At 40.2% G+C, this 25,638-nt stretch overlaps 1 protein-coding gene across 7 annotated transcripts in view; it reads right to left on the bottom strand.

Annotated features, from left to right (window-relative positions):
- Positions 1–1,666: 1,666 nt before the first annotated feature.
- The window catches only part of CDIN1 (CDAN1 interacting nuclease 1), a 208,197-nt gene continuing 184,225 nt past the window's right edge, over positions 1,667–25,638 (bottom strand). For 4 of the 7 annotated variants that reach the window (XM_057724901.1, XM_057724899.1, XM_057724902.1 and 1 more), the window contains one exon: positions 9,919–11,304. In XM_057724901.1, the coding sequence (XP_057580884.1) occupies positions 11,175–11,304 (130 nt within the window). In that variant the 3' untranslated portion in view covers positions 9,919–11,174. Of the gene's footprint in view, positions 1,739–6,184; positions 6,238–8,699; positions 8,804–8,975; positions 9,887–9,918; positions 11,305–25,638 lie in introns of those variants that run through there. The other 3 variants (XR_009051591.1, XR_009051590.1, XM_057724900.1) reach the window with 3 other exon arrangements.

Below are 25,638 nucleotides of genomic sequence, written 5' to 3'. Positions count from 1 at the left end.
GGTGCAAGTAACAGAACACCTAAGGGGTAACTGTTGAAATAAGAGGAATTTGGCAGTGCTGACCCAGGCTTAATGGCTCCATTACTTCTGTCTGTGGTGGTTTCTTAGCCTTTTCCTCACAGTCACAAGATGGTTACTGAAGCTCCAACCATCCCCCCCTTATATCAAAAGGAAAGTGATGGCAGAATATAGGCTTTTCTTTTCTCAGGGAAGAAAAGTTTTCTCTGAAACCTCACGGTACCTGTTTCCTCCCTGCTCACTGGCTACATGGTGTTGCATGGTCATTATTGGACCAGTTCACCTGTGCTGAGATAAAGTATCTTCCTCCAATTCTTGATAAAAATTGTATTTTGCTAGAAAGGATAAAGGAGTGTGTGTGTGTATGTGTGTGTCGTGTGTGTGTGGTTTGTGTGGGCAATAAATTGCTACATAGCCCTTCTCTCTCCTGCAGGCACCCAGGAACAGATTGCTCCCCATGTGGATTTTCATTCTGAGAATTGATTGGCTGCTTTGGAATTGACCCCAGAGCTATACTAGGTGGTAACACTGGACTTCCACCCTCGATGGGGAGGGTCAATCAGACTGTCTTTGGTGAGCCTCCAGGATATGGAGAGTTATGGTTCCTACAGGTACCCTTCCTCATCACATCTCCAGCTATATCAACCAATGCTTACGTGCTAGTTAGAATGAATGAACTATTTTGGTGATTCTCTGTTAATCTGACTTCGAGTTGCAAACCTAGATCAATTTTAGGTAATAATCAGATCAAGCCACTTCAGGACAGTTTGTATCAGTCTTCATGTTTTTAACAAGATATGATGCCAGGTTGAGTCCAATGCAAATTCATTTGAAATTTTCGAGTTCAGTTAATGAAGGCGTCTAGATTATCTTTAGACCACACAGCCTGCTGCGCTAAAATGGGTCCATTGCAAAGTTATTCTCAAGGGCTGTTACTTCTGTTCTGCCGAACTTTTATCGTTTGTGAGTAAAAAGGGATAGTATTTTTGCTTTTCAAGTCTCCCTTTCATAACTTATGCAATGTGTCGGCAAGAGTAGGGGCCACTGAAGGCGCTATGAAACTTTACAGCGCACACCATCAGCTTCCTTTCAGTTGCTCTTACTCCACAGCTGAAGTTGGAGGTGCGGAAGGAACATCACCAGGGGAGGAGCCCCCTGCAATGCACTGCTTGGTATCTACTCTTCCAGCGTTTCATGAGCTATTATTAACCAGCTATGAAAAGACATTCTCTGAGTGTTGATCACAGGTTAGTCTGGGCAAATGACACTACAATTTAATTTTTATGATTGGGCATTTAAACATTTTAATATTTATTTTTAAAAATTGTATTTCAGTTTTCAGAAAACATAGAGTACGGAGAAAGAAATCCTCCTCTTCAAAATAAGCATTTTTTCCCAAGTTTCCTTTATTGTTGTGGAGTAAATAAATAACTTCTACAAGCAGCATAGTTCAACTGGTTAACTCCTCTGTCCGCGGACATGGGAGCGCGTCTTCACCTGGCTGGGGTGTGGTGAAGCGTAATTGATTGTTTGCGAAACAATCCCAAGCTCCCAGATGAAAGGAGCCACACTTCCCATGCCCAGTGTCACGGTTACAGTGTCACCTGCTGCCACGGAGAACCTGATCCAGAATCTGCCTCCAGCATTGAAGAGGACCGGCTTGTGTTCAGAGAGGGGAGCGTCCGTGCTCGTTCACTTGTCGGAAAATTGTTCAGCTTGCCTGCGATTGAATGAGGTTTACGTTTTGGGGTGGTGCACTGGCCAAAGTCAGGTCTTTTACAAAGCCGCCTCCAACAGTGTCACCAACATCAATCAGAGGAAGAATCCAGGAACAAACTAGTCATTTCCCCAAATTCCTTTTCGTTTTGCCTTTTTTTTTCTTTTTTTTCAAAGATCAACTCCAAATAGCATTTTATCCTTTCTTTCAATGAATTAACAATAGCCTGAAGAAGGTATCTCAATCCCTTTATAGAAACCTTTTCTATTATGACACAACCGGGCCCCTCTGGGGCTCATCTAGAGCACTCCTGATTTGGGCCTTCAATCAGACCTGGAAGTACTGGCTGGTTCCTGTGCTGTGCTGTCTCAAAGTTGTATTTATGGCAAAGGTTATGGTCACTATCAAAAGAAACATGGGTTCTGCCTCTGAGCTCCTCCAGAGCAGAGGAATGTTAAGCGAGACATCTGTCTTTGAAAACAATCAACATATGCCCATGGCCTGTCCCTTAACTTTAGGAAAAATGGTTTATTCTAAATCAGTTTTAGAAAAGCAATAAAAGCCAAGCCATCCACCTTATACTGATTTCTGTATTAACAGAGAAAATACATATTTTTATCAGTGTATATCATTTATTAGATAGATCATTCTATGGCAGTAATATTATTAATAACTATATAATACAACTATATGATACTAGTTTTGTTAGAGTTCTGATGTATGATGTATGAGGTACTAATCTTATTTAATCCTCACAATAGTCCTATGTGATAGGTATTATTTCGATTTTACAATTGAAGACATTGAAGCTTTTAGAGTTCAGTTGCCTGTAAGTGGAGAAGCAGGGATTCCAGCCTGTTGTCAAAGCATAAGTAAGTCACAAGGCTCTACTGGGTACAGTTCTAGAACATGATATATTAATCATTATTGGTGATGATCAGAAAAATTCATGAATTACTATTGGTTTAAAAATTATCCTTACAGGAACACGAGATGATAAACATAACATCTGTGGATCTTTTGGTAATGGAAGAAAAATCAAATAAATCAATCAAATAAATCAGCCAGGGGAAAAATGTCTTAAAATTGTTTCTAAAATCATTCCTAGTGGCACATCCTTAGGTTAAATGGCAATGTATAGAAACTGAATGCTGGGAATTCCCAGGCGGTCCAGTGGTTACAACTCTGAGCTTTCACTGTGTGTGTGTGTGGGGGGGGGGGGGGGCAGGTTCGATCCCTGGGCAGGGAACTAAGATCTTCCAAGCTTGCAAGATTCGTGGCCGGCGGGGGGCGGGGGGTGGGGGGTGGCGGGAAGGAAAAAGAAACGGAACTGAATGCCACCAAATGATAAGGATTTTAGGTTACTAAGGTGCAAATAAAATGAGAATTATTTCTGTCAAAGCAACAGCTGATTTCTACTATAGAGATTAGGGAATCAGGGACAGGGCAAAAACAGTAAGGTTCGGAATGTTCATTTAAAAATATACCATGATCCTTTACTTTGGAAGTTCCTTCCAGAATAAATTATTAACCCCATGGTGGAAAGGACAGTGGACAGGAGGTTAGGAAGGACAGATTCTAGTCCTGCTTCCAATTAGCTAGCTCTGTGACCTTGGATGAGTCACTTGACCTCTCCAGACTTCAATTTTTTCACTTGTACAATGAGGTCTCTGGTCCCTTCCAATTCTAAAATTCTCGGAGTCTCTGATTCAAACTCATCTCATCGTTGCTAATGGCTCAATTTTACTTTCTGCACACCTCTTAGGAAATTGTCAAGGAACCAACTGAAAATTCAATTCAATTCTCACATGAGCTTCTTTGCTCACTCCACGCCCCTAAGCTGCTGTTGCAGTTTTTAACCCCTTTGTCACTGGGAAACAATTTCAAGGACAGTGGGGAAGCAAGTAAGATGAAAATAATTTACCAAAAGACTAAGTTTTACATTTACATGCAATGCACTTATGTCCACTTTGCCATCTTTTTTGCTGTTCTGCTTTTCGATTACCCTCTGTTAGGGTGGATTGCTTTCTTTTTTTCTTTTTTCATTTACCACAAAATGCTTTTTAAAAAATTGAAACTTGGAAAACCAAGATGGATTCTTCTATTTAAATTAGCAAGGAACAAAATAGTTTTAGATTTTTACCTAGTAATTTTCCACGTGCAATGAGTGTCATGTTTTTAGGTGACAGAATTAATGAGCTGATTCAATTAAAAGGTTTGAGGAAAATTATTTATGGCTTAATGGTAAGTATATTAACAAAAACTCCATTACCATGTAAAGCATACCTATCTCTTTCATCCTTGAAAATATTTTAACACTTCTTTTTGGGATCATATTTTAAAACAAATACAACAAATATACAATAACTACTTTATAAAAAATCCACAGCACTAAGTAGGAAATCGGTACCCAAATGATACAAAGACCATGAAAAGGAAGGAAGGCACAATGTGCAGCCGACCTTGAAACCCCAAGCTGGTTTTATCGGGAAAACAAACAACAAGAAAACTAAAAAACTAAGGAGTATGTGGGAATCTAATAGAAGACAATCCTCAAATCTCAAGATCCTCATGCAGAGCCCAAAATATAGAGACCCCATGTTTTTCATCAACAGTGTCATGTAACTCGTAGGCGTTTACTGAGAGCAATAATTATCTGTGGCCTTCTCAAGTGTTTATCTTGAGTTTTCAAATCGTATTCCTATTGAAATATTTTGCTTATATGAATTACTAAACAGATCTCAGCCACGGACAGATGTTACTTCACTTGATGTTATAGAACCAATGAAAAATGTTACTGCTTATTTTATTACTCAGGCCCATGAACAAGATGATGAGTTCTGTTCCAAATGCTTAGAATTTATTTATACTTGCACTAAACATGAATGACCTAGGATGGGAATTGAAAATATGTGGCACCTATGTGATCACTACCCACTCCAAAGACTAATGCCCATAATTGATCACAGCCCTATCTCCCGCCGAGCTGAACGCGGCCTCAGAATCCTTCTCGACAGCGGTGGATGCAACTACCACAAGCACATAGAAAACTACTTGCTGCCTGAAGTCTAGAAGTAAAATATCTTATTAAAAGCCCCATAGGTTTGCCTCTTTCCTTATTATACTATAATTGTCCTTTCTGAAATTTTCAAATCTTTTGTTTTCATTTTGACAAGTAATGATTTATTTTTCCAAAAATGACCATTTATTGCATATTTTTGAATTTCTCACAGCACCTCAAACGTTTCTAAACACACATTAGGGACTCTAAATATTTGTGTCTTGAGAGCCTAAATGCTAGAAATACAAGATGGAAACATCTCACAGAGCCAAAGAGAACCCAAACTCCGTGATATCTGTCCTGGGCGTCAGTTCTCTCCAGACACTCATGAAAGGAATCACGCACTTAAATGGCCCCAACATATTAAGTCCCGGGAAACTGGCAGAGCAAAGAAGAAATTTGGAAATTCCAGTTCCTTTTGTGTTATAAGTTTTCAAAATATGAGGAAATATGCCAAATGCCTTTGGCTTTCAGATGATAGTATACTCTGAACTAATGACTAACAGGGAAACGCCCCCGAGCAGTTCATGGACAGTGTCTCTCCCAAGTCAGATCCTGTTGGCAAATGACCAAAGAACCCTTCTCTCCTGAGCCAGCAGACACTTCTATGGCCAGGAAGCACTTTGCCACCAACTCAGTATTATAAATATGAGCAATTAAAAGCACCATTTGCAGTTAATCTAATAATTCCACTGAATATCCCCGAATCTGTGTACAAAACATTTGATTTGGGGCCCCGACTTGATTTTAGCGGAAACTGTTTCTTAAATAGAAATTTAAAAATAAAGATAAGGCTTAAGCCTTTTTTTAAAAAAGAGAAACAAAGATAAGATTTTAAAATGTTTGAGTTAACTTAGCAATATATTGGATAAACAATAATGTACTACGGCTAACTTTAAGGCAAATGCAATGAAAGCACATGAATTACCCTTAAGACTAAATACCAAATACTCTGGTTGATGAAACTGCTGTATTTCAGGTTTTGAGGATTTCTCAAGTAATTAATTCTCTAATTAACACCAAAATATATGATGCTTTTCTCTGATTCCAATAAATACACCCAGTTTTCAGCTGAAGAAAATGAGAAAGTTAAAATGAAAAGGGCCCAATTATTTCTCTAACACAAGCGAGTGAGAGCATATTTAATATAAATTTAACAGTCATTCATTTGTGCATTCAACATTTATTGAACACCTGCTCTGTGCCAGGAACTCTGTGAGCTATTAGGGGATGGAGAGTGAACAAGATAAATCTAGTTCCTACTCTATGGAGCTTATAATCAAGTCAGAAATCTTGCCATCAAACAACTACAGAAAGAAATATGTCAACAACTGAGATAAGTGTGGTGCAATCAAGTAAAAGGTGCTCACAACTTTCAGTTTACTTACAAAACTATGGTTTCCTGCAGAGGTCGTTTGGATTGTGTAAATTTTGATTTGCCCTATAAAAGAAATTTCAATTAAAATTAAAGGATAGAGTCTACTATGGATACACTCAATTGCAATTTCTGATTGTATCTGCGTTGAATATAAAAATGACAAAGGCATTTTTTTTTTTCTAGCTGTTCTAGAAATACCCTTAACCGGGGCTGTTTGCAGGGGAATTCATGACTGCTTTAGGTGAATGGCCGGTGGCTTCATGTTCAGGCCTCAGTTAAACTCTGAACTACCATTGTTATTAGTTAATTGACTTGGTTATATCTCATGTCAGCGTTTCAAAATGACCTTCCTTTTAAAAAATAAAAATTACCTGACACAGAAGCATTGTTGCAGCATCCCACACTGTCTTTACGTATGGCTGGGCCTAGAATTTGCTCAGCTTATCTATCACTAGGGTACCTCCCATCATCCTTGCTTATGACATGAGACAGCTCCAGGTAAATGCAAGTGATGAGGGAAAAGAGATGAAAAACGAAATCTATTACCGTGACTCTTAATAAGATGCCAACTAAATCCATTGATATCCACTTTATTCTAAGACAGGGAGTTAGTCTTAAGTACCTTGCATACCACAATTAAATATCGTCAAGTTATGCTTATTTTAAAGCAGGATTACGTGCATCTTTTCCTTACATTACAAGAGCCTCCAAAGGTTTAGTTGTGCCAGTTAACTGGGTGAAACGTAAATCCCCTTTACTCGTACATAAGACAACAATAACAAGTTGGGTTTCTTTAACTAATGAGTGGGATTTTATATAAAGTAGGTATGACGCCAAGATGAACTCTGCTAGACTCACTGAAGCAAATTAAGGCATCAAATGAGTGTTTCCCCTCCCCCTGCATTGTGGAAAAGTTTTAAAAGTCTTTTTGAAGTACTTTGATCAAGCTTTGAAATCATTTTAGTGGATGACTATTGTATGAAAACTGTAATTTATAGTCCTTGACCTAAGCAGCTCTTTGTCTCACAGCCACATTCAAAACAATAGCAGGAAAGTGAAAAACGCAAGGGGAACCCAAGCTGTTCTGGTTATTATTTAATTCATAATTCCATCTTCCTTAATCTTTCGAATCCAGGCGTGTTCTTAATAAAACATCTTCAGACTGTTTTTACTATATATAGGAAGGTGAGTTTGGGGTAATACAATTAGATGGTCAGAACTTTGTCACTGCGACCCTTCCTTAACCTGAGAGTGACTTACCAGGCCGGTCCAGAGAGGCACCTCTCTATAAATGGTGACAATGCAGGCAAACTCCTATTGTTTGCCTTTTAATTTCCTCTCTAGTTAAGCTGACTTTGTTCCTTGACCCTAATTGAGAATGTGCCAGTTGGGAGGTTTTTGCCTCCTGTGCTATTCACAAAATAGTTATACTTTTGAGGCAACTTGCAGATCACACGGAAAATGGCAAGCTGCCCCGCAAGATGAACGCGCTAGGAGTGATTCGCTAAGGAAAGCACAGAGACGTTTTACTATTTTAATTTGTTTTAATCAGCTGAACACCACCATCCAGCCTGAAAGCATCAATATCTGTAGACCTCACATGCTCTTTTGGCTCCTTTTGCCAAAACAGTTACTGACAGACTAAACCTCAAACCATATCTGACCCTGTAATATCTTAGTTACAAATTTTATGATCTTCAGGTGCCAAAGATGCCCGGGAATTCTGGGCACATGGAGGAGGCTTAGGTGTGCTTTTCCCCAGAGAGTTTAGGTCGCTTGTTCTCCCCAACCCGGCCTCCGAAAATACATGAATCAGGACTCCGACGGGTCGCAGTTTGGCCCTGAGATCATTTTCTAGCGAGAAAAAGAGCCAAGGGGTAGCGAGAAAGTGCAGAACGTGTGTCTACATGGAAGGAAAATGCAAAGGCAGGAGAAGGGGAGGACGACCGGGAAGAGAGGCAGGAAGTGAAGGGGAGTACAGCACCTGAGAGATTTAATTCACCGGAAACTCCAGGTCCGTATGGGGGAGCAGGTTAAAAAGAGCAGACATCTCAGGTATCTTGGTTCCAGGGAGGACAGGAAACACTGGGTGTAGCTCCTCAGGGAGGGGCGAGTGAATCAACTGTTCACTTGGGTGCTGCGTGTTCATTAGTGAGGCCCCCCCGGGGCCCGTGTGGTGGATGACCTCATCCAGGGCTCTAAGCGATCCCCTGGCGGCTTCGATGAGTGAACGCACCCCCGAAAGACCGACACTTTATCAACTTTTTCCAGGGCGGAATTCAGCCTTGCCAATAATGAGCAGGTACACACACCTATGCTTAAAAGAAAACGATGCGCCCTGGAGATCCAGCTTTCTACTCTGCACCCCTGAGCCTCCCTTTTATATATGATTTTAGGAGTGTTTAGAAGAGTTGACATACACCTCGCCTGAAGCAAAAGAAAAAAAAAAAAAGACATCTTGTTTTTTGTTTGCTTGGGGTGTTTTGGCGGGGTAAAAATGGGGTGGGAGGAGTCTATGAAATCACCTGAAATATTGGCGTGGGATCAGCTTTGCTCTGAGTTCATCCCTCTGTGCGCTTTGAACAAACAGGGTCTCTTGCTTGTTTGTGAGAGCAGACGCTTGGCAAGTCTACATATACCAGAGAGAACATCATTTAGTTTTACGTCTGTACACACGCTCCTGCTTTCTGACTTGGCATAATTCATTAACACAGTTTGCAGAGAGCTCCGCAGCACAAGATGTGACTTTAATGTTAATGTTCTAATAACAAGAACAACAACAACAACAAAAAGCTGTCACCCCATGTCTGCCCTCTAGGGCTGATGTTTATTATCTAAATTTAAAAAACAAACAAGTAAACAAACAACACATATAGATATAGCAGCAGATAAGTACTTCTTACATCAAAGAGGAACAGGGAGGATTTCGGATTCCAGTCTGGGAACGTTAGGTCCCCACCCCACTCCTCCAACTGAAAAGTAGTAGATGTTATAATCACATTAGTTTTTATGTTGAATAGAGCTTAGTTTTAAATAACTTGTAACGTTATCATAGTATGTACAGTCTACTGCTGGTTTCTTTCCCACTTTCCAGGGCCAGGTTTTAAAGCCTCCCTCATAAAGAGGAGGTGGTGCCTTTGCCGGAGAACACTGGTACCTTCTCCTAACACGTTATGTCAGGGTACCAGGTAGAAGAGCCAATATGAAATGCAAGCACCTGTTTATTTTTAAAATTTATTTGTGCACCTTCATCATAAATTTGTTTAATATAAAACAAACAAATCCTTGACGAGGGTTTAACAGGGTTTTCAACATCTGTGCAGATAAATGTAATTTATTCCTAAAGAAGAAAAAGCAGTTTAGAGCATGCCACGGAAACTGCTTTTCACAACAGATTTGTCTAAAATGTGTGTGTGTGTGTGTGTGTGTGTGTGTGTTTCTGTAACAAGACAACAGCAGCAGTTCCAAATCATTCTATTTTACTCACGAAACCTGCGTGGTGAACTTTGAAATGGAAGTTTGCCTGATACTTCCGTACCATTTCATCTTCTTCCTCTTTCTTTTTTGTTTAATGTAACCCACAACAGAGCTAAAATCCATGCTTGAATCTGATGTGTTTGTGTCCTTCAAAAGCAAAGGCAGTAGGCAGATTTTTGCAAATCTTCTTAGGTACAAAATGAACAAAGTACAAATGGTATATTTATTTAGTCTTCTGAAAGAAACAAGCAATGTATATAACTTGAAGGTGATTGTAAAAGTTACATTTTTACTAATATTTCCAAACTCATTCAACAATATAAAGAATATTATGTTTTGTCAACATGGGGGCAAATATTTTACTAAATACATTTTTGGGTATGGATTAATTTTTTTACCTTCCTAAAAGATAGGTTTATAATGAATTTATTGATGTTTTCCTTTAGATTGAAATTTGGTTTGCAGCAGAAAAAGTGAATAAATGAAAGTGAACAAATACAAAACTTTTATTTTGCTTACTTGAAAATTGCTCTAGGTTTATTTTTGGTATACTTCATTCAAAGCTGAACATTCCTAATGCCTAAATTATTTGAGTGTTATATAATTATGCAGAATAAAATGCAGATACAAAGCAGGGTACAGAATGTGCTTTTGAAAAATTTTACTCATAAAAATACCGACTACCATACATACCGACAGCTAGTCATGTTTAAAAATAAACTCTTGTCAAGGCCGGCACCGAGCTGCAGTCGTCTGCCCTCAGCCCCCAATCCAAAGAAGGAGTGTGGTTTCCAGACACAACGTAACTAATGCTTTTAAATGAGATAAATGGAAAATGTTTGGTGTTCAAATAAGTATTATAAAAAGAGGAAATTCTCATCAAGTATATTTTTTCAGCTTGGCTTACTGCCATAGAAGTCAGGAAACCATAAAGACTGGACAAAACAAGGGCAGGCTCCCAGCAAGTTCTGCCCTTGCAGGTGAGAATGAAAATCTAGTTGCAGCCTTTATGATTTCGGCTTTGCCAGGACTGTGTTCGGTTATTCCATGATAGTAATGCAACCCTGGGTACCTGTGAGTGCACATGAAGAGAAAGGGGGAGGGAGGGAGGGAGAAGGAATGGAGGCTTAGAAAAAAACTAAGAGGGTGATTTGGTAACCGGGAGGAGAACTGAAAAATCACACCTTTCGGTCTCCACATTTTTTCTTTTGTTCAGTATATAAGGAGAAACCATCCGGAAGGAAGAAAGATTATGACTATCTATAAACTAACTGTTTGACAGAGACAGAAATGCTGATAACGAGTGGGTTGTGTGTGTAGTTCTTGGCTGTTCACATGAGCAAGGGATGAAGGAAAACAGAAACTCTTGATATGTTTGTCTAAAGAGGTAGTGGTGTGACCACGGGCAGCGAGAGTTCAGCTGAAGTTCAGGGCAGATGCTGCCAGGAGTTTACACGGCAGGAAAGTAAAATTGCTTCCGGATTCACCTTTTCCTCCCAGCTTCTCTTCCAGGACCATCAGGGTCAAGCGACGCTATGGCATAAGGTGACGATGTCTGTGGGGAAGCAGGCTTGGAGCAGGATACCCCTCTCCCGGTTACAGTCCAGCTCCTGGATAAATCCGTACCAGTAGATGACTAAACCCGGCCCAAACCTGCAGAAACACGAGAAAACACACACACATAGTGTCAACATAGTTCCAGAAAAAAGGTAATCTCTGAAGCATGGATAAGATGATTAAATGACTTTATTGTACAAAGTTTTTGTTTTGGTTGCTATGATTATGACTGAAAGTAGCTGAACTTACACCAAAGAGCTTATTTCATGCAAGTGTTACTACTCTGGATGGATCTGTTACTTTCCTTTCAAGGAACATGAACTATTTCACTACCCTAATTACCTCTCAGTCAGGTGTTATGACGACTTAGCTGATGAAGGATAAAAGCAGAGTCGAAACAGCGTTGAGCTGGAGAGCACCGGGCTTGGGATTTCAGCCTCTTAAAGTTCAGAGGCACTCTTTAAACTTACCTTTATTCAACCAAGGGAAAAAAAAATGTTTGAAAAATGATTTTAAAAAATGGAATAGCTCAAGGTCTTCTGCTGGCTATAATGCTCTATTCACATACCAACAGGGCCAGACGTTCCTTCTGTCATCCATTCTTTCTAGTCTTAAAAGAAAAGCAAAAAACCATATGACAACTGGGATCCTGAAAAGAGTTCTCCTGACCCTTCACTCTCTGCATCACCACCTCTCTAAGCGTGAACGTGGCATGAAATTTGGTCGCAGGTTCTCATCACGAGAACAAGGATTAATACCACACGGAGCTGTGAAAACGCCTGCACAGATGCTGGCTCGAAACATCACTGTTTCTAAGTTGTGCCTCCGAATTATCTCCAGTTTGGTGAGCAGCACACTCAGGAAGTACCCAGCAGGAAGTTGAGACCTCTAGGCTGGGTTCATAACGATATAATCACTATCAATCACTGTGCACACAGAGATGTTTTGCACATCAGTTTCACGTTTTTCCTACCAAGAGCACTTAATTAAAGGGCAGCTTACTTTTGGTGTCGTGTTGCAGGAACTTTACAGTGAAATCATAAATTATGAATGTTGGGTTAGCAAAAGGATGTCTAAAAACAGAACTGCTTTCTGTATTCTGACATTACAGCGGGCTGAACCGTGCTAGGCCAAAAAGCTTTTTCCCTCCATGATTTATTATACGCTGAAGTGTACTTGCCAAAACTAACAGCACAGGATGGGCTGCAAGACACTGTACGCACAGGAACAAGTTCAGATGGGTGTCATGGGATAGTTTACGTGGGGGTTCACATCAGTAGGGTAGCCAAGTTGCATGTGACATTAATTAAAACTTCTGCATCCCCCCGATGCAGGGACAGAATCGCAAGATGGCGACGCATCGGCTGAACTTGTTCCACGGGACACGGGAGCTGTATGGGATGACATGCCTTGCAGCACCAGGCCCTGTGACATTGACCTGAATTCAGGGCTGAATGCAGATGCTTTTGTTTCTCAGTATCTCTGAGGAGCGTCTCCTCTGCGGTCAGAAGAATCAGGCACTCACAGCACAGGGTGTGCAGGGCCCCGGTGCTTAAATGCACACCAGGTGAAGCTCATACCTGGACAAGGTCTTGCTTCCATTTTAACCAAGAGTTTCTTAGTAACTTTTAATCGCAAACAATTGTCTGCCACTGACACCATCTGGTATCTTGATTTTACAGAGAGCTCTGTGACTAGTGTCAAATGATCTCAGGTTTGTCAAAACAGGTCGGGCAAGAGCAGGAAGACCTGAGATTCTGAGGACCACATCTGAGAAGCCTCAAACCTTCCCATCAGTGAAGCAGCCCTGAGTGACAGCCTCGAGAAACCTAATGTTAACCTCAACACATTCTGCTGTTTTATTACGCAGCCATTCTAGAGGCCGCGATATTCTTTAGAAAGGCATTCATATTTTTACACAGGGAGGAAAAAAAAAAAAAGGTGATCTAACCAGTCATGGAAAAGAACAAAAGAATATATAGAGGTCGTAAACAACAAGCCCAGTGTTTTAAAGATTTAATAAAACAAAAACACATATCACCAACACTGAGGGAGTAAGAACAGCCTGCACTTTCCCTGAATCACAAGCCAAAGACATGAACCATGACGGCTCTTTACGAAAGCGGCATTTTCTAGGCATAAAAGTCAGGCTGGGGAACACCACGATGACCAAGAAAGTAGACTTGTTTCACTTGTGAGGCAGATGAAATCAGCAACTGGAAATGGTTTTTTGCAAGACTGTGAATCTAAATATTTCATGTAGGGGTTCACTAGGAGGACTTTCTGAAGGTAAGATCTGTGAACAACTTTTCGTATATATATATGAGAAATGACCCATAATAGTATACCATCGAAGTCTTTGTTCCCTAGTTTTTGGGTGAAATTATATTAACTTGGGTAATACTGGCTCTTTCACGTGACTCAAAAGCTCTGATTGACAATATGTGCTTAAACAATCAAAAACGAGGAAATACAACTTCCCTTTGCAAATAGAGATTGGTAGATGGCGGCTTTCAAATTATGTAGTCTTTGAGTGACAAAAATAATGAGGACTTTAGAGGGTTACAAGTTTGGAAGTTTAACAGGAGGACAGGATCTGGCCTTGTTCCCAATACCTTGAGTGTATTTCCGATGTTTCTCCAACAGCTCAGGATCCAGAGATTATCAGATGCTGGCAAGATAACCTTTCAGCAACTTATCTGTTTATGGAGAGCTGACCACATTAGGCAACATTACGTGATCAATTCCTTGGTTATCAGAACTAACAGGAGGGAATATGTAGGCTGATAATTCGAAAAACCAAGCAACCCATCTCTAGTATTTCCTTCTGAAAAGGTGTAAAACAGGGAGAAAACAAGACCTAGGAAATTTTTATGTTGGTCAAGTACCTGCTCATGAGCCTAGAGATTTCACTTTTTTGATGCCTGCTTCCATTTATTGTGGCACTACTGGACAAGAATGAGATCACTGCGGAGGCAAACACAAACTTTGTGATCAAGAAAGATCAAAGAGTCTATTAACAGAATTTAAAAGGAAACAGAGTCCCTGGATCTGAGCAAATGTGCAAAGCAAAGGGTTGGTCTGCTACTGGGACTGCAGCCCCTCCCTACCAGGCTGGAGACACTCAGTAATGGGATGTATATGGATATCTGAATTGACTGTGTAAACACATTTCAAGGTTGACTATAATTTGAAGGTTACTATACTCATGGTCGAGTAATAAGATCAAAGACTCCAAATGGATTTTAAAAACTCTCGCAGAGCAGAGCCTGGAATGTGAGTGACTGTTGAGCAAGTAATTTTGCTTGCAAATAAAATACCACCAAATTAGCAAAAATAAAAAATACCTCTTGAAAAAATGGGAGGTGAAAGTCAAGAGCCATGAGAGACCTTGAGGGCATGAAAGATAAAGCTCCTCATAAATAATGACAACCTTATAAATGTGTTTGAAATATACTTCTCTGGTTCCCTTCCATTTTAGAGTATTCAGAGAAATTAAGAAGGAGACTGTGGAGTAAAAGCTGGGCACCCTTTTGTGGTTTCTCTGCATACTTGTCTCCCAGAGACTATACGTTTCACCATTTGCCTCTTTGCTATATTGTGACCCTTTTGAGGGCAAAGCCTCTGTTTTATTTATATTTGTGTCCTCTAGGCCTCGCACAGTACATGATAGATACCTTCAACGATGAGATGGAGAACACAGATTTAGTAATAAAAGGATCAGACAGCTTTGTACTGGTTACTGAACCAGTGGGCAGCCTAGAGAGAGGCCAGATGGAAGGACTCGGCCATTGCCATGGTTTGGCATTTTTATTGGTGACCAGGATGAGCACCCTAATGCTCACAACAGATCACAGTGCCAGTAATAATCACAGTCACGACAGTGTTAACTATTAACACTTTCACAGCTCTTACCATGTGACAGACACGGTTCTAGGCACTTTACACATATCCGTCCATTGAACTCTCAGGTCAGCTCCATGAGGGAGGGAGAAACAATTATTGTTCCTGTTTTACAAATGAATAAACTGAGGCACAGAGAAATTAAGGATCTTGCCAAAGGTCTCATGGCTAAAGAGTGGAGGAACCTGGGGACTTCCCTGGTGGCGCAGTGGTTAAGAATCCACTTGCCAATGCGGGGGACACGGGTTTAATCCCTGGTCTGGGAACATTCCACATGCCGCGGAGCAGCTAAGCCCATGAGCCACAGCTTCTGAGCCCACTCACCGCAACTACTGAAGCCCACGTGCCAGGAGCCTGTGCTCCGTAACAAGAGAAGCCACCATGATGAGAAGGCTACACACGGCAACGAAGAGTAGCTCCCGCTCGCTGCAACTAGAGAAAGCCTGCATGCAGCAACGGACACCCAACACAGCAAATAAATAAATAAATTTAATAAAAAAAAAAGTGGAGAAAACTGTTTTGGAACCCAGGACTGGCTGGAGGATTTGTGACCATCTTGCTATGATGTAAGGATCAGTCTACTAAATATGGTAACAGGGTATTAGACTTTAACCAGAAAAGGAGAGGAAATGCCCTATGAACTGGTTAGTCCACACCTAGAGTGTTGTGGCGGGTTCTAGGGTCATATTTTAAGGAGAATATCTCTAGTCTGGAACTGATCCAGAGGAGAACTCTGGGATGTTTGAGGAAGCATTAGAATAACAAATTATATGTGACCTGCAAATGAGAACTTAGGGTGGTAATATGCTCATTCTCCACCTAGGGATGTTTACAGTGCTCATGGGAGAAGGAATTAGATTCCTGCTGTAGCTCTTGAGCACAGACCTAGGGCAACGTTTAAAAATAACCAAGAATCAGATTTTGATTCAACATGAGTAACAATCCCTGAGTGAGTCTGGAAGCAGATCTTTCCTCAGTCAAGCCTTCAGATGAGACCACAGACCCTGAGCCAATACCTTAAATGCAGCCTGTGAGAGAAGGTGAAGAAGAGGACCCAACAAAACTACACCCATATTCCTGACCCACAGAAAAAGTGAGATAACAAATGTGTGTTATTTTAAGTCATGTAGTTGGGCAATTTTTTTAAATAGCAATAGATAACTAATAGATAGACCTGCACTACAGACTTGAGCAGTAAAATACCATTCTTCACGTATGCAGTATGCAGAGTCCTGTTGGCTACAGATTGGCTTTTGTCAGTTACACTTGCACATGGACTTTATAGCAGAAGACATTACCAAATGAGATTATCAATAGGTAGCAACTCTTCATCAAGGCAAATCTCAGCTACAAAGCAACTTTGTGCTTTTACACTAACAGAGCTTCTTGGCTCCTAACTTAGACTATACACCAATGCCCCTCCCTGCTACATATCCAGGATGCTGTGGTTACCCGAAGAAGTATAGAAGTCATAATAAATAAAGAATTCTGCATGTTTTCTCCAGTTCTGTGGTTTTGGTGTCAGACTTGGTTATTGGGCTTCCGAAGCTGCAAACAGAGGGTGGAGATAGGGTGTGGGAGGTTGATTACAGTTGAGGTGACTGCTGACAACTAGGGAAGAGACCTAAAACAAAGCAAAACAAAACAAAACAAAACCAACAGCAACCCAACTGTGGCAATCCAAGGCTGTTTGGTGTTGGGACAAATAGACTTTGTCGATCAATCTCAACAGGTGCTGAGGACAGTCCAGGAAAAACAAATGCTGGTTACATTTCGTTCAGTTAAAAAAGGCAGTACAATCTGTAAGATATTTTTTAAAAAATTGTCACCAAGAATGTTTTAAAAATGGTTCTTCAGTGAGTAAATTCTTAGTTTTCCAGAAAAATTTAGCTGTCCTCAGATAGTCTTTGAGGTTGCTAGATTATGAATGTTGGACAGAATACAGTACAAGTTATAAATCAAATCTTTCTACAACTCTCTGAGAAACTCAGAGGCACAGACAGGAAATTTGGGCCCCCAAATTCAGGAAGAACTTGCTTATTCTTTCTAAACTATAAAAAAAATACCCTCCTTTCCTTGTCATGCCTCTATTCTACCCTATAATGCAGGAATTACTTGGATGGTAGTTTTACTTATGGAGAAAAGACTATTAACTTTCCATTGTTAAGACCTTTCCTCGAGGCACCTTCTTCAGAGAGGCTGAAATGAAAGGTAAGTGCAGGAATTCAGAGATTTCCAATCACATATTAGATATAATTTTGCTAAATTAGGCCCCCAAACCAACTCCCTGGTTGGTTTTTTGAAGCTCTTTTAGCTTCTATATCTCCACAGATTTCAGAGGGCCCTTGACCAGACATTATGTCTGTAAAGATGCTGTCTAAATACAAATAAAATGATTCCAATACCCAACGGCAAAAAGGTAACTAACACTCACTGCACACTCACTATGTGGCAGGCAGGGCTTCAAGCACTTTTACATGTACAAATGAACTCGATATGCCCAAGCCAGCCCCCTGTGCAGCGGTGGGGTGGGGACGATGGGGGTGGGTGGGCACTATGATTATCCCCTTTTCACAGATGAAAAAACTGAGGCAAAAAAATGGTCAGGCTTAGAACCCAAGCAATCTGGCTCTATGGATGGTGCTTGTAACCACTACATCATACCATCTCTCATCATGCCTTGTATTTACACAGCAATTTATAAGTCATTCACCTTTGAAAAGATATTTACAACATCTGGAAATGAGAGATGAGCAGGGGCCTGGAAAGCAGGTGACTAATCCAAAGCACAGTGTATGAGTTGGGATTCAGCTGTCCTGCAGGAATAATTCTTCAAGTATGAAGTCAATAGTTTCATACTAAAAAGTTTATCTAGCTACTCTTTTTGGTTTAAGTGTCACCGTGTTTAGGAAGTATATGAAAAAGCAACGTATACTTCAGGTGAAAGAAATTAAAGTGATTGCGTTTGAGGGAGCGTATTTGAAGCACCTGACAGTCAGGTGGAAGTAAGTTGGGGAATGGGAATCACAGAATCACTGTATAAGTTTCAGAGAAGAGAAATGTTTCCTGCTGTGGGGGATTCAGAAGTTATGGGGCAGAATCTAAACATGAGGAAAGAGGAGTAAATCCAGAACACAGCCATAGCCTGTTCATACAAATGGAAATAAACAGCTGGAATAAGTTATGAGGAAAACTGAGGGAAGCAATGGGTCTGAGTGTGGCAGGTGGAGATTTGTTTTCCCAGAAAAGAAGGTTCACACTTACTAAACAGGGTTGATACAGTGAACTTCAAAGCCCCATTTTTGCTCCTAAAATCCCTCTGTTTTCTGCTCCTAAAATCCCTGTGTTTTCAGCTCCAGGAGAAAATAACTACATATTAAAAAAAAAAATCAATACAATTTTACATCTCATTCAATAATATGAAGGGGAAGGGTGGTGGGACTCATATCCTATTATACAATTTGCCTCTCTGTATAGAATAAGAAAAAACTCATGAAACTGATCACATTTGTCTCTTCTCAATGAGCTGCATTACCATGATTACATAAAAAAGGATTCTGATGCACCAGGGTTCTACAGTATAAATCTGGATCAAGTCAATAAAACAAACAATTTTCAACTGAAGGATGACAAGAGGCCCGTGGAATGATTTGATGATTTTAGTCAAGTTTCTTGTTCATGAAGGTCTTCATCAAACAATAAAAACAAAACCTAGCTGTACTGATGCAAATCTTTGTCCCCAACCCAAATCTTCTTTTTCAATTCACAGGCAAACAGAAAATTCCTCTCCAAAAGAGGAATAGCAGAGAATAATTTTTTTTTCTTTCTCATTTTGAGTTGCTGTGTGGGGTCTGGGATATCTTCTGAGGATGTGAGTGGACTTGTAGCTGGTGGAAGTCAATTGTTTCACCATCAAAAAGACTCGCATGTGGTTTTTATGAAGAACGCATTCTCAAACATACAGTTCAGGATGGAGGAGAAATATAAAACATCTTGTAATTGTTTTAAAATAAACTCTTACACTGTTTATTTAGTTTTAATCTGTGTTGTAGATTGGTTATGCACTTGTTAATCACTGTTGTATGTATCTCAGACAGAGTTGTAAATAACTTTCAGTCCAAGTGAAATATGCTTGCTCATGTTTATATGCAAAGTGTGTGTATTTATGCCTGTGTATAAATACGTGTACAATAATAATAGATTAGTGATCATGTAATATAGCATCCTAAGGTTCTGGCACTATGGTCCATTTCATATAAGATGCAAATATTCTTTTTTGGTACTATCTAGAGATGAAGTAGAAATATAAATTGATTGTTTCATGTGCTTGTTTTGCTCCACAGCTCTGTGTTTGCAAATTGAAATGACTAAAGAGAAAGAATCCTAGTTACAAACACTCTCACTCAATTCATGGATCTTGGTTATTAAAACTGCAAAACTCTTTATAATATCAACTCACTGTCTACAGTTTTGAAAATAAAAAAGGAAAATATATGAGAAATACTGATTCATGTTTGGCCTTTATGCCACATGGAAAATAAACAGAAAATACACTATTTTGAAGAAAATTTACAATGTATATAAATACACAACCACAACCACCTGAAATTCTCCTTGGTGTTTATATAACTCGGCATTTTCATGTCTACATTAAATTGCCTGGAAAAGTGCTTAATTTCCACTTCACTTTGTCCTGTGCTGGATATTCGTAGATGCTTATACCAACAGTCTTTCCAGCCTATTGTAAATCTCTCCTCAAAAGAGAAAAACTGAGGTAGGTGGGATAGAAAACAAAGGCAGAAGCTTTTTTATATTTAATCTGTTGTCTTCATTATCTGTTCTCTTGGAGCAACACTAACTCTTGGCAGTGGGGCAGGCTCTCTGCATGTGCCCGTTAAGAATCTACACATAAGCCTGCATATTCACCCTGTGAGGAGCACGAGTCACAAAAGAAAGGATCTTCCTCTTCTGGAGATGCTTACAACTCAAATTTTAATCATGTAGAACCATTCATATTTAAGTGTAAAATATGTTATCGATTGAATAATAAAACAAGAATACTTGAATAAACAAAATGCCAAAAGGTTCACAGCAAAAGAATAATGAGGACAATGACATGGTGTTCCAGAAGTCTTCCTAGACAAGGTGAGTTCTTAGCTATGTTGCATTTATTCACCTAATGGCACTTTTAATTTTCTCCATCACACACATTTTTTTGAGGGAAGAATGAAGACTAGGATTAGGGGTCCTGAGAGATGTAGAGGAATGGTAGGATCAGAAGCATGTTGAGATTATTTCATTGTAAAACTAGAGAATGAGCTTAAGCATGATAGCCATGTTTTTTGTTTCAAATGAGGATATATGGAGTGGACAGGACACATCCTCATATGGGAAGAAGAGAGAAACACCAAATGCAGTGAAAGAAACCGAAACCATGAAAATCACAAAGTACCCAAGGTCACATTTACTTTGAAAAACATTTACGTACTGAGAGGGAGAGGACACTTCAGGCAGACCTTGGGTGCAAATCATATCTATCTCCCTAGAATTTATACCTCAGCCTTCTTCCAAAAGTTGGGATAGTTTACAAAATTGGTTGTGTGAATGATTATATGTTTTCTCAGTTATTTCCCCAGGGAAACATGCCAAAGGCAAACCCATCATTTCAGCTGATTTAGGGTTTGATGCCAGATTGATACGACAACCATAATGGAAAGCGATCATCACGCTGGCAGCACCCTGGCTGACAGCGTGCGGGTGCGTTTTGGTGTTTGCCAGTTAGTCAACCATAGACTTGCTCTGATACATTTTGAGGTTATTTCTGAACTTTTTATTACCAACTTCCTGAATCCTAGAAATTAGAAATGTATTATAAAACAGAAAAGACTATCACATAAATATTGCTTATCCCAAATATATTCTTTTCACATAGCCTATTATTAGTTTTTTTATTATTATTTTTATTATTAGAGGGGGGATGGGGTCTCTTTTTCCTCTGCTTGGTTCACAGACGATCACAGGGTAACCCAGAGTTCAGTTAGACATTTATCTCAAGACACAGAGATTTATGGGTTCTGGATATATAAAAGTCTGCTTAAAATAAAAAAAAATTATTGGAATTTTCATCCTTGGCAGAGTCAAATAACTAAAGGATTAAGGCTGATATATGTTTGCCCTATAAATCTATCATTAACCAAATGTGACACAATGCTTCAGGTATGTCAGATCCCAACTCGCTCTCAATGTGTAGTTAAAACTTTCTCTTATTCACAATAAATAATTCGCGATAGGGAAATCTCTCTGGCTAAGCAACACAGTCCTCAAAAGCAAGTCTCCCAATTTTACAGGTCCATAAAGGCAAATGCTGGAAAGAGGAGAAAAAATTAGAAGGTAGAACCATCTAGATCATTAGGAAAAATGGTCACGTAAGGAAAAACCATGTAAAGAATATGCTTCTTAGAGAGAGAGAGAAAAAAAAAAAACCCCAGATAATCCAGCCTTGCAGTTATTAAACAAACATTTCTAGAATGCAAGCTCCATGAGGGCAGCCTGTATTGGGTTGGCCAAAAAGTTCGTTCTGGTTTTTCCATAAGATGTTATGAAAAACCCGAGCTAGCTTTTTGGCCAAACCAATATTTCAGCAGCACACAGGAGTTAGCCAATAAATATTACTGGAATGAATACCACTGTAAAGCCCCTGCCTCAGGAGAAGCTGTGAATGCTATCATGCATTTGGGAAAAAAAAAAATCTTTTGCTGATAACTCTCCACCATGTAGGGAAGAAAAGTCATTTTTAAAGGTGGGAAAACGAGTCTTAAAAATACGCTCAATTTGCACACTCTGAAGAGCGAGCTCCTAGAGGGGCTATTAGGAATCTGCTTTCCAGGTTGTTACAGCGGAGATGGTGCTGTGGTTTAAAACCTGGTAGAAAATATGAATACTGTTCCCTGAAGGGATACTCCTGGTGGTTGAGGTGGTGACTGTGAGGTGGGTAGGAACTGGCTGCTAAGAACAAAAAAAACTAAGCACTTGGGAACCAATCGCTGCACCCAGGTGGCTCTCTCTTCCTTGAAATACAATCAATTCAGGTAGGCTTTTGTTTACAGTAGCTTTTATCTAGGAGATAAGGTTGTAAAAACATCAATCAAAATGAAGTACTACTGTTCCTGGCCATATCTCAGCAGGTTCATCTGTTTTATTTCTTCCTCCCTTTCCAAATACCTTAAGGTGTTTAAGATGAGTGAAGAGATATCAGACTATTAGAGTGAACTGTATTTGTGTACGACACATGGATTTGCACTCAATGAACCACAAATACCATCCCTACGGTGCCTGTATCCTTCCTAGGTGCAGGAGGAGCCTGTGTTCCTATTGCTTTGCTTTTCAATAACATATAAACTTTACAAAATGATCTTTATGCCATTTTCAATAATGCTCCTTTAAGAAATTGAGGATCTGATGGCTTCTACGTGTTAGTGTAAGGCTTTTAATTTATTTCTACCCTGCCTTTTCCCCCAAAAGGAATGTATAATAAAATAGCAAAATAGAAATAGAAAATTGAGCTCAGGAAAAGAAGCATGCCTTTTACAGTTAAACTGAACTTCGAAGGCCAACTGTACAGTTAACAAAATTTTAAATTTAAGCCCATAAAGATCCTACCTGATTTTATTTTTAACTGCATTACTTATTTAACGCCATAATTAATTACTTATTTAATTCCAGGTGATGAGGGAAACTTGAGGGAGTGAAAAGACACACTGGCCCAACTCCAGAGAATAGTTACCAACAGGGCAGTGAGGTGGCCAGGAGAGGCCTGACTGCCCAGAGCAGACAGACACATGGGAGGTGAGCTGAACCAGTGGTCACCTGGAAACAGACCTTAAATCTAGACACAGCCAGCAGGGCCCCCTGGGCTGGATGCAGGTTGTGCGGAGGGCGTGCGTGGTAGAAAATTTCTTATCTGTCCTTGCTCAGGCTTTGAGTCATTCTTCAGGGCTGGCTTTGTGCATGATTCTTCTGCTTGATTCCCTTCCCAATACAACTGGAGTAAGGCAAGCTAGTAAAAGTAACGCCCGCTGGTTAACCCATTTCAGATTCAGGTCACCTAGATCCAGAGAATACTTGACTGACTTTGCTGCAGGTTTATCTTGCTGGCACCGTCCCAATCTGTGGAACCGGTAGAAGATACAGACTATTCGATTTTTATTTCTTTGAGGAAAATAATACCACTGATAATCATACTTATAATAATAGCCACACCCATAATCATAACAGCAGCTGGTACTTACGGAGCTGTCACTAGGTGCCAGCTACTCCTCTAAGCTACTTACATGTATGATCTCATTTAAAACAGAAGCCCTATGAGTAGCAGCTAATAGTAGTACTTACACTTTAATGTTGAGACAACTGTTATAAAGCTGTGCTCAACTGCTCGTAACCAGGACAATGAAGAGAACTCACACTGTGCGCTCGCCGTGAGCCCAGCACTGCACTGACCACTTCGTGTACGTTATTTCACTTAATACGTGCAATGAACCTACGCGGTAGGATGTGTTATGAGTGCCGTTTTACAAATAAGAAAACAGAGACGTGGAGAGGGGAGGCAGCTTACTCATGCAAGGAGATAAAGCTCGAAAGGGGTGGAGGTGTCCTCTGTGTGCAGGGCTCCCTCTCCGATACGCTACGTGGCCTTCTGTGCTTCAGACTCCCCCAAAGGCTTTTCCAAACCCTTAAAACATCACTACCGACCCCCTCCCCATGCCACTCTCAAGGTAAGTCTCCTGTCTGTCTAGGTTCAATATGAATGCTTTACTAAAGGAGTCTTCCATGCTGGACAAGTCTTTCCTTCTCTATAAAACGTGGTGGCTGGAAGACATCATCTTTAATGTACTTTCCATTTTTAACTTCCTGTGTCTTGGTTTTCTATCTATAAAGCAGGTATCACAGAACTTGTATCCCTGGGGTTCAAAGTGGATTTGAGAAGGAATAAGCTTCACAACACTTTAATTTGTACATATCCATTGTTGTCCCATCACAAAAATTCTGTCCAATAAAGGGGTAGGAAGTGCGTGTGAAGCAGAGTCAAAACATATCCTACATTTATAGCTACACTTGATGCTTCTTGGAGCCAGAAAGCAGGAAAGGTCACGTCATACAGTCATTCCTGCCTTTAAAAAGAAAAGCTGATCAGCTTCGTGGGACCAGGAGAAACTCTACTTCAAAAGAGACTTGACAAAAAACCCTGATGACGCCAGTGATTTAAATTTTATTTAAATATAGGTTCCTGTTCTTAATGACACAACTCTGCTGTGCCTGTTCTCACCTTTTGGCCCCAGGTCACCCACTAAGAAAGGCTGCACACACAGATTTCAGGCCCGTGCCTTGAGATTTCATTTTACCACCCCAAATACATTTCTTATTAGACCAAGGGCATTTTGAAAAGGCTTCCCAAGCTTAATAGTTCATCTTTGTAATAAATGGTTTGAATATTTTTAAAAAGAGAGAACATAAAAGGAACAACCTTGAGCATTTTGAACTAACACTTAAAGACTCTGGAAACATGACAAAAGAAACTTCTGATTTAGGAAACAAATGAAGGTTGATATTTGAAACTGTCCTGACAAAAAAGAACACAGACTTTTTGGACACTGAGGCTGGCCTTTGAGGCAGATGTGGTCGTTAGGAAGCTCAGTTTCTAAAGGTGGTCAAACCCCTTGTTTTCTTATGGTTAACGAAGCTACTTTACCAGATAATTATGGGAAAAAAATATGAGACTAAGGACAGAGTTGTTTTTTAAGTAACAGGTAAAGGATCACATGTGAGTGCGGAAAAACTGCAGGCCCAGACTCAAAGTAAGGCCATACTTTACTGAACTCTGGTTCCATTCTTCAGTTAATGGTGGGCAAAACACTTCAGAGTTCTTAAAATATGTTTACAAATTATACAGTAACATCTGGCCCTCAAAACACATTTTATTTTGATTTGACAAATAAGGAAACTGAGGTTCTCAGAGGTCAAGTGACTTGTTTAAGCTTACATGGGAGTCAGTGACAGTGCTGCACGAACACAGCTCACCTACGTTCTGTTCAGTGCTGTTGTGTGCGGGCAAAACCATCTCTCCTGTTTTCCTGGCTGCAAAACTGGGAGAACAGTACCTCCTGCTTTTCTGAAAAGGATGCCATGTTTCAGGGACTCAGAGATAACAGGGACACAGTCCCCGTCTTCCGGGGGCTTTCAGGACTAAGCGGACAAGCAGGTTAAAAGGCAGTGTATGGAGGAGACAAAGGTAGGAGAACCGTGCAGGAGGCCCTGCTGTGGCCCCAAGATCAGGGAAGGCTCTGCGTAGAGCTAAGGAGGCCTCTGGAGGGAGTCTGGAAGTCAGGTCTGCTCGGTGCTAAGAGAGGGAGGATGCTTCTGGTGGAGGGAGAAGCACATACAGACAGAGTCATGAGAAAAAGCCTGGGGGCTTTGCGGGCAGTGCATAAAAGTTCAGAATAAACAAAGATTGCGGGCCTGGCAGAAGAGCTG

The sequence above is a fragment of the Hippopotamus amphibius genome, chromosome 2 (genome assembly GCF_030028045.1).
Source record: "Hippopotamus amphibius kiboko isolate mHipAmp2 chromosome 2, mHipAmp2.hap2, whole genome shotgun sequence".
In the NCBI taxonomy this organism is placed as follows: domain Eukaryota; kingdom Metazoa; phylum Chordata; class Mammalia; order Artiodactyla; family Hippopotamidae; genus Hippopotamus; species Hippopotamus amphibius.
The sequence above is the reverse complement of the archived record's forward strand: the minus strand, read 5'-3'. Positions and strand labels throughout refer to the sequence as shown.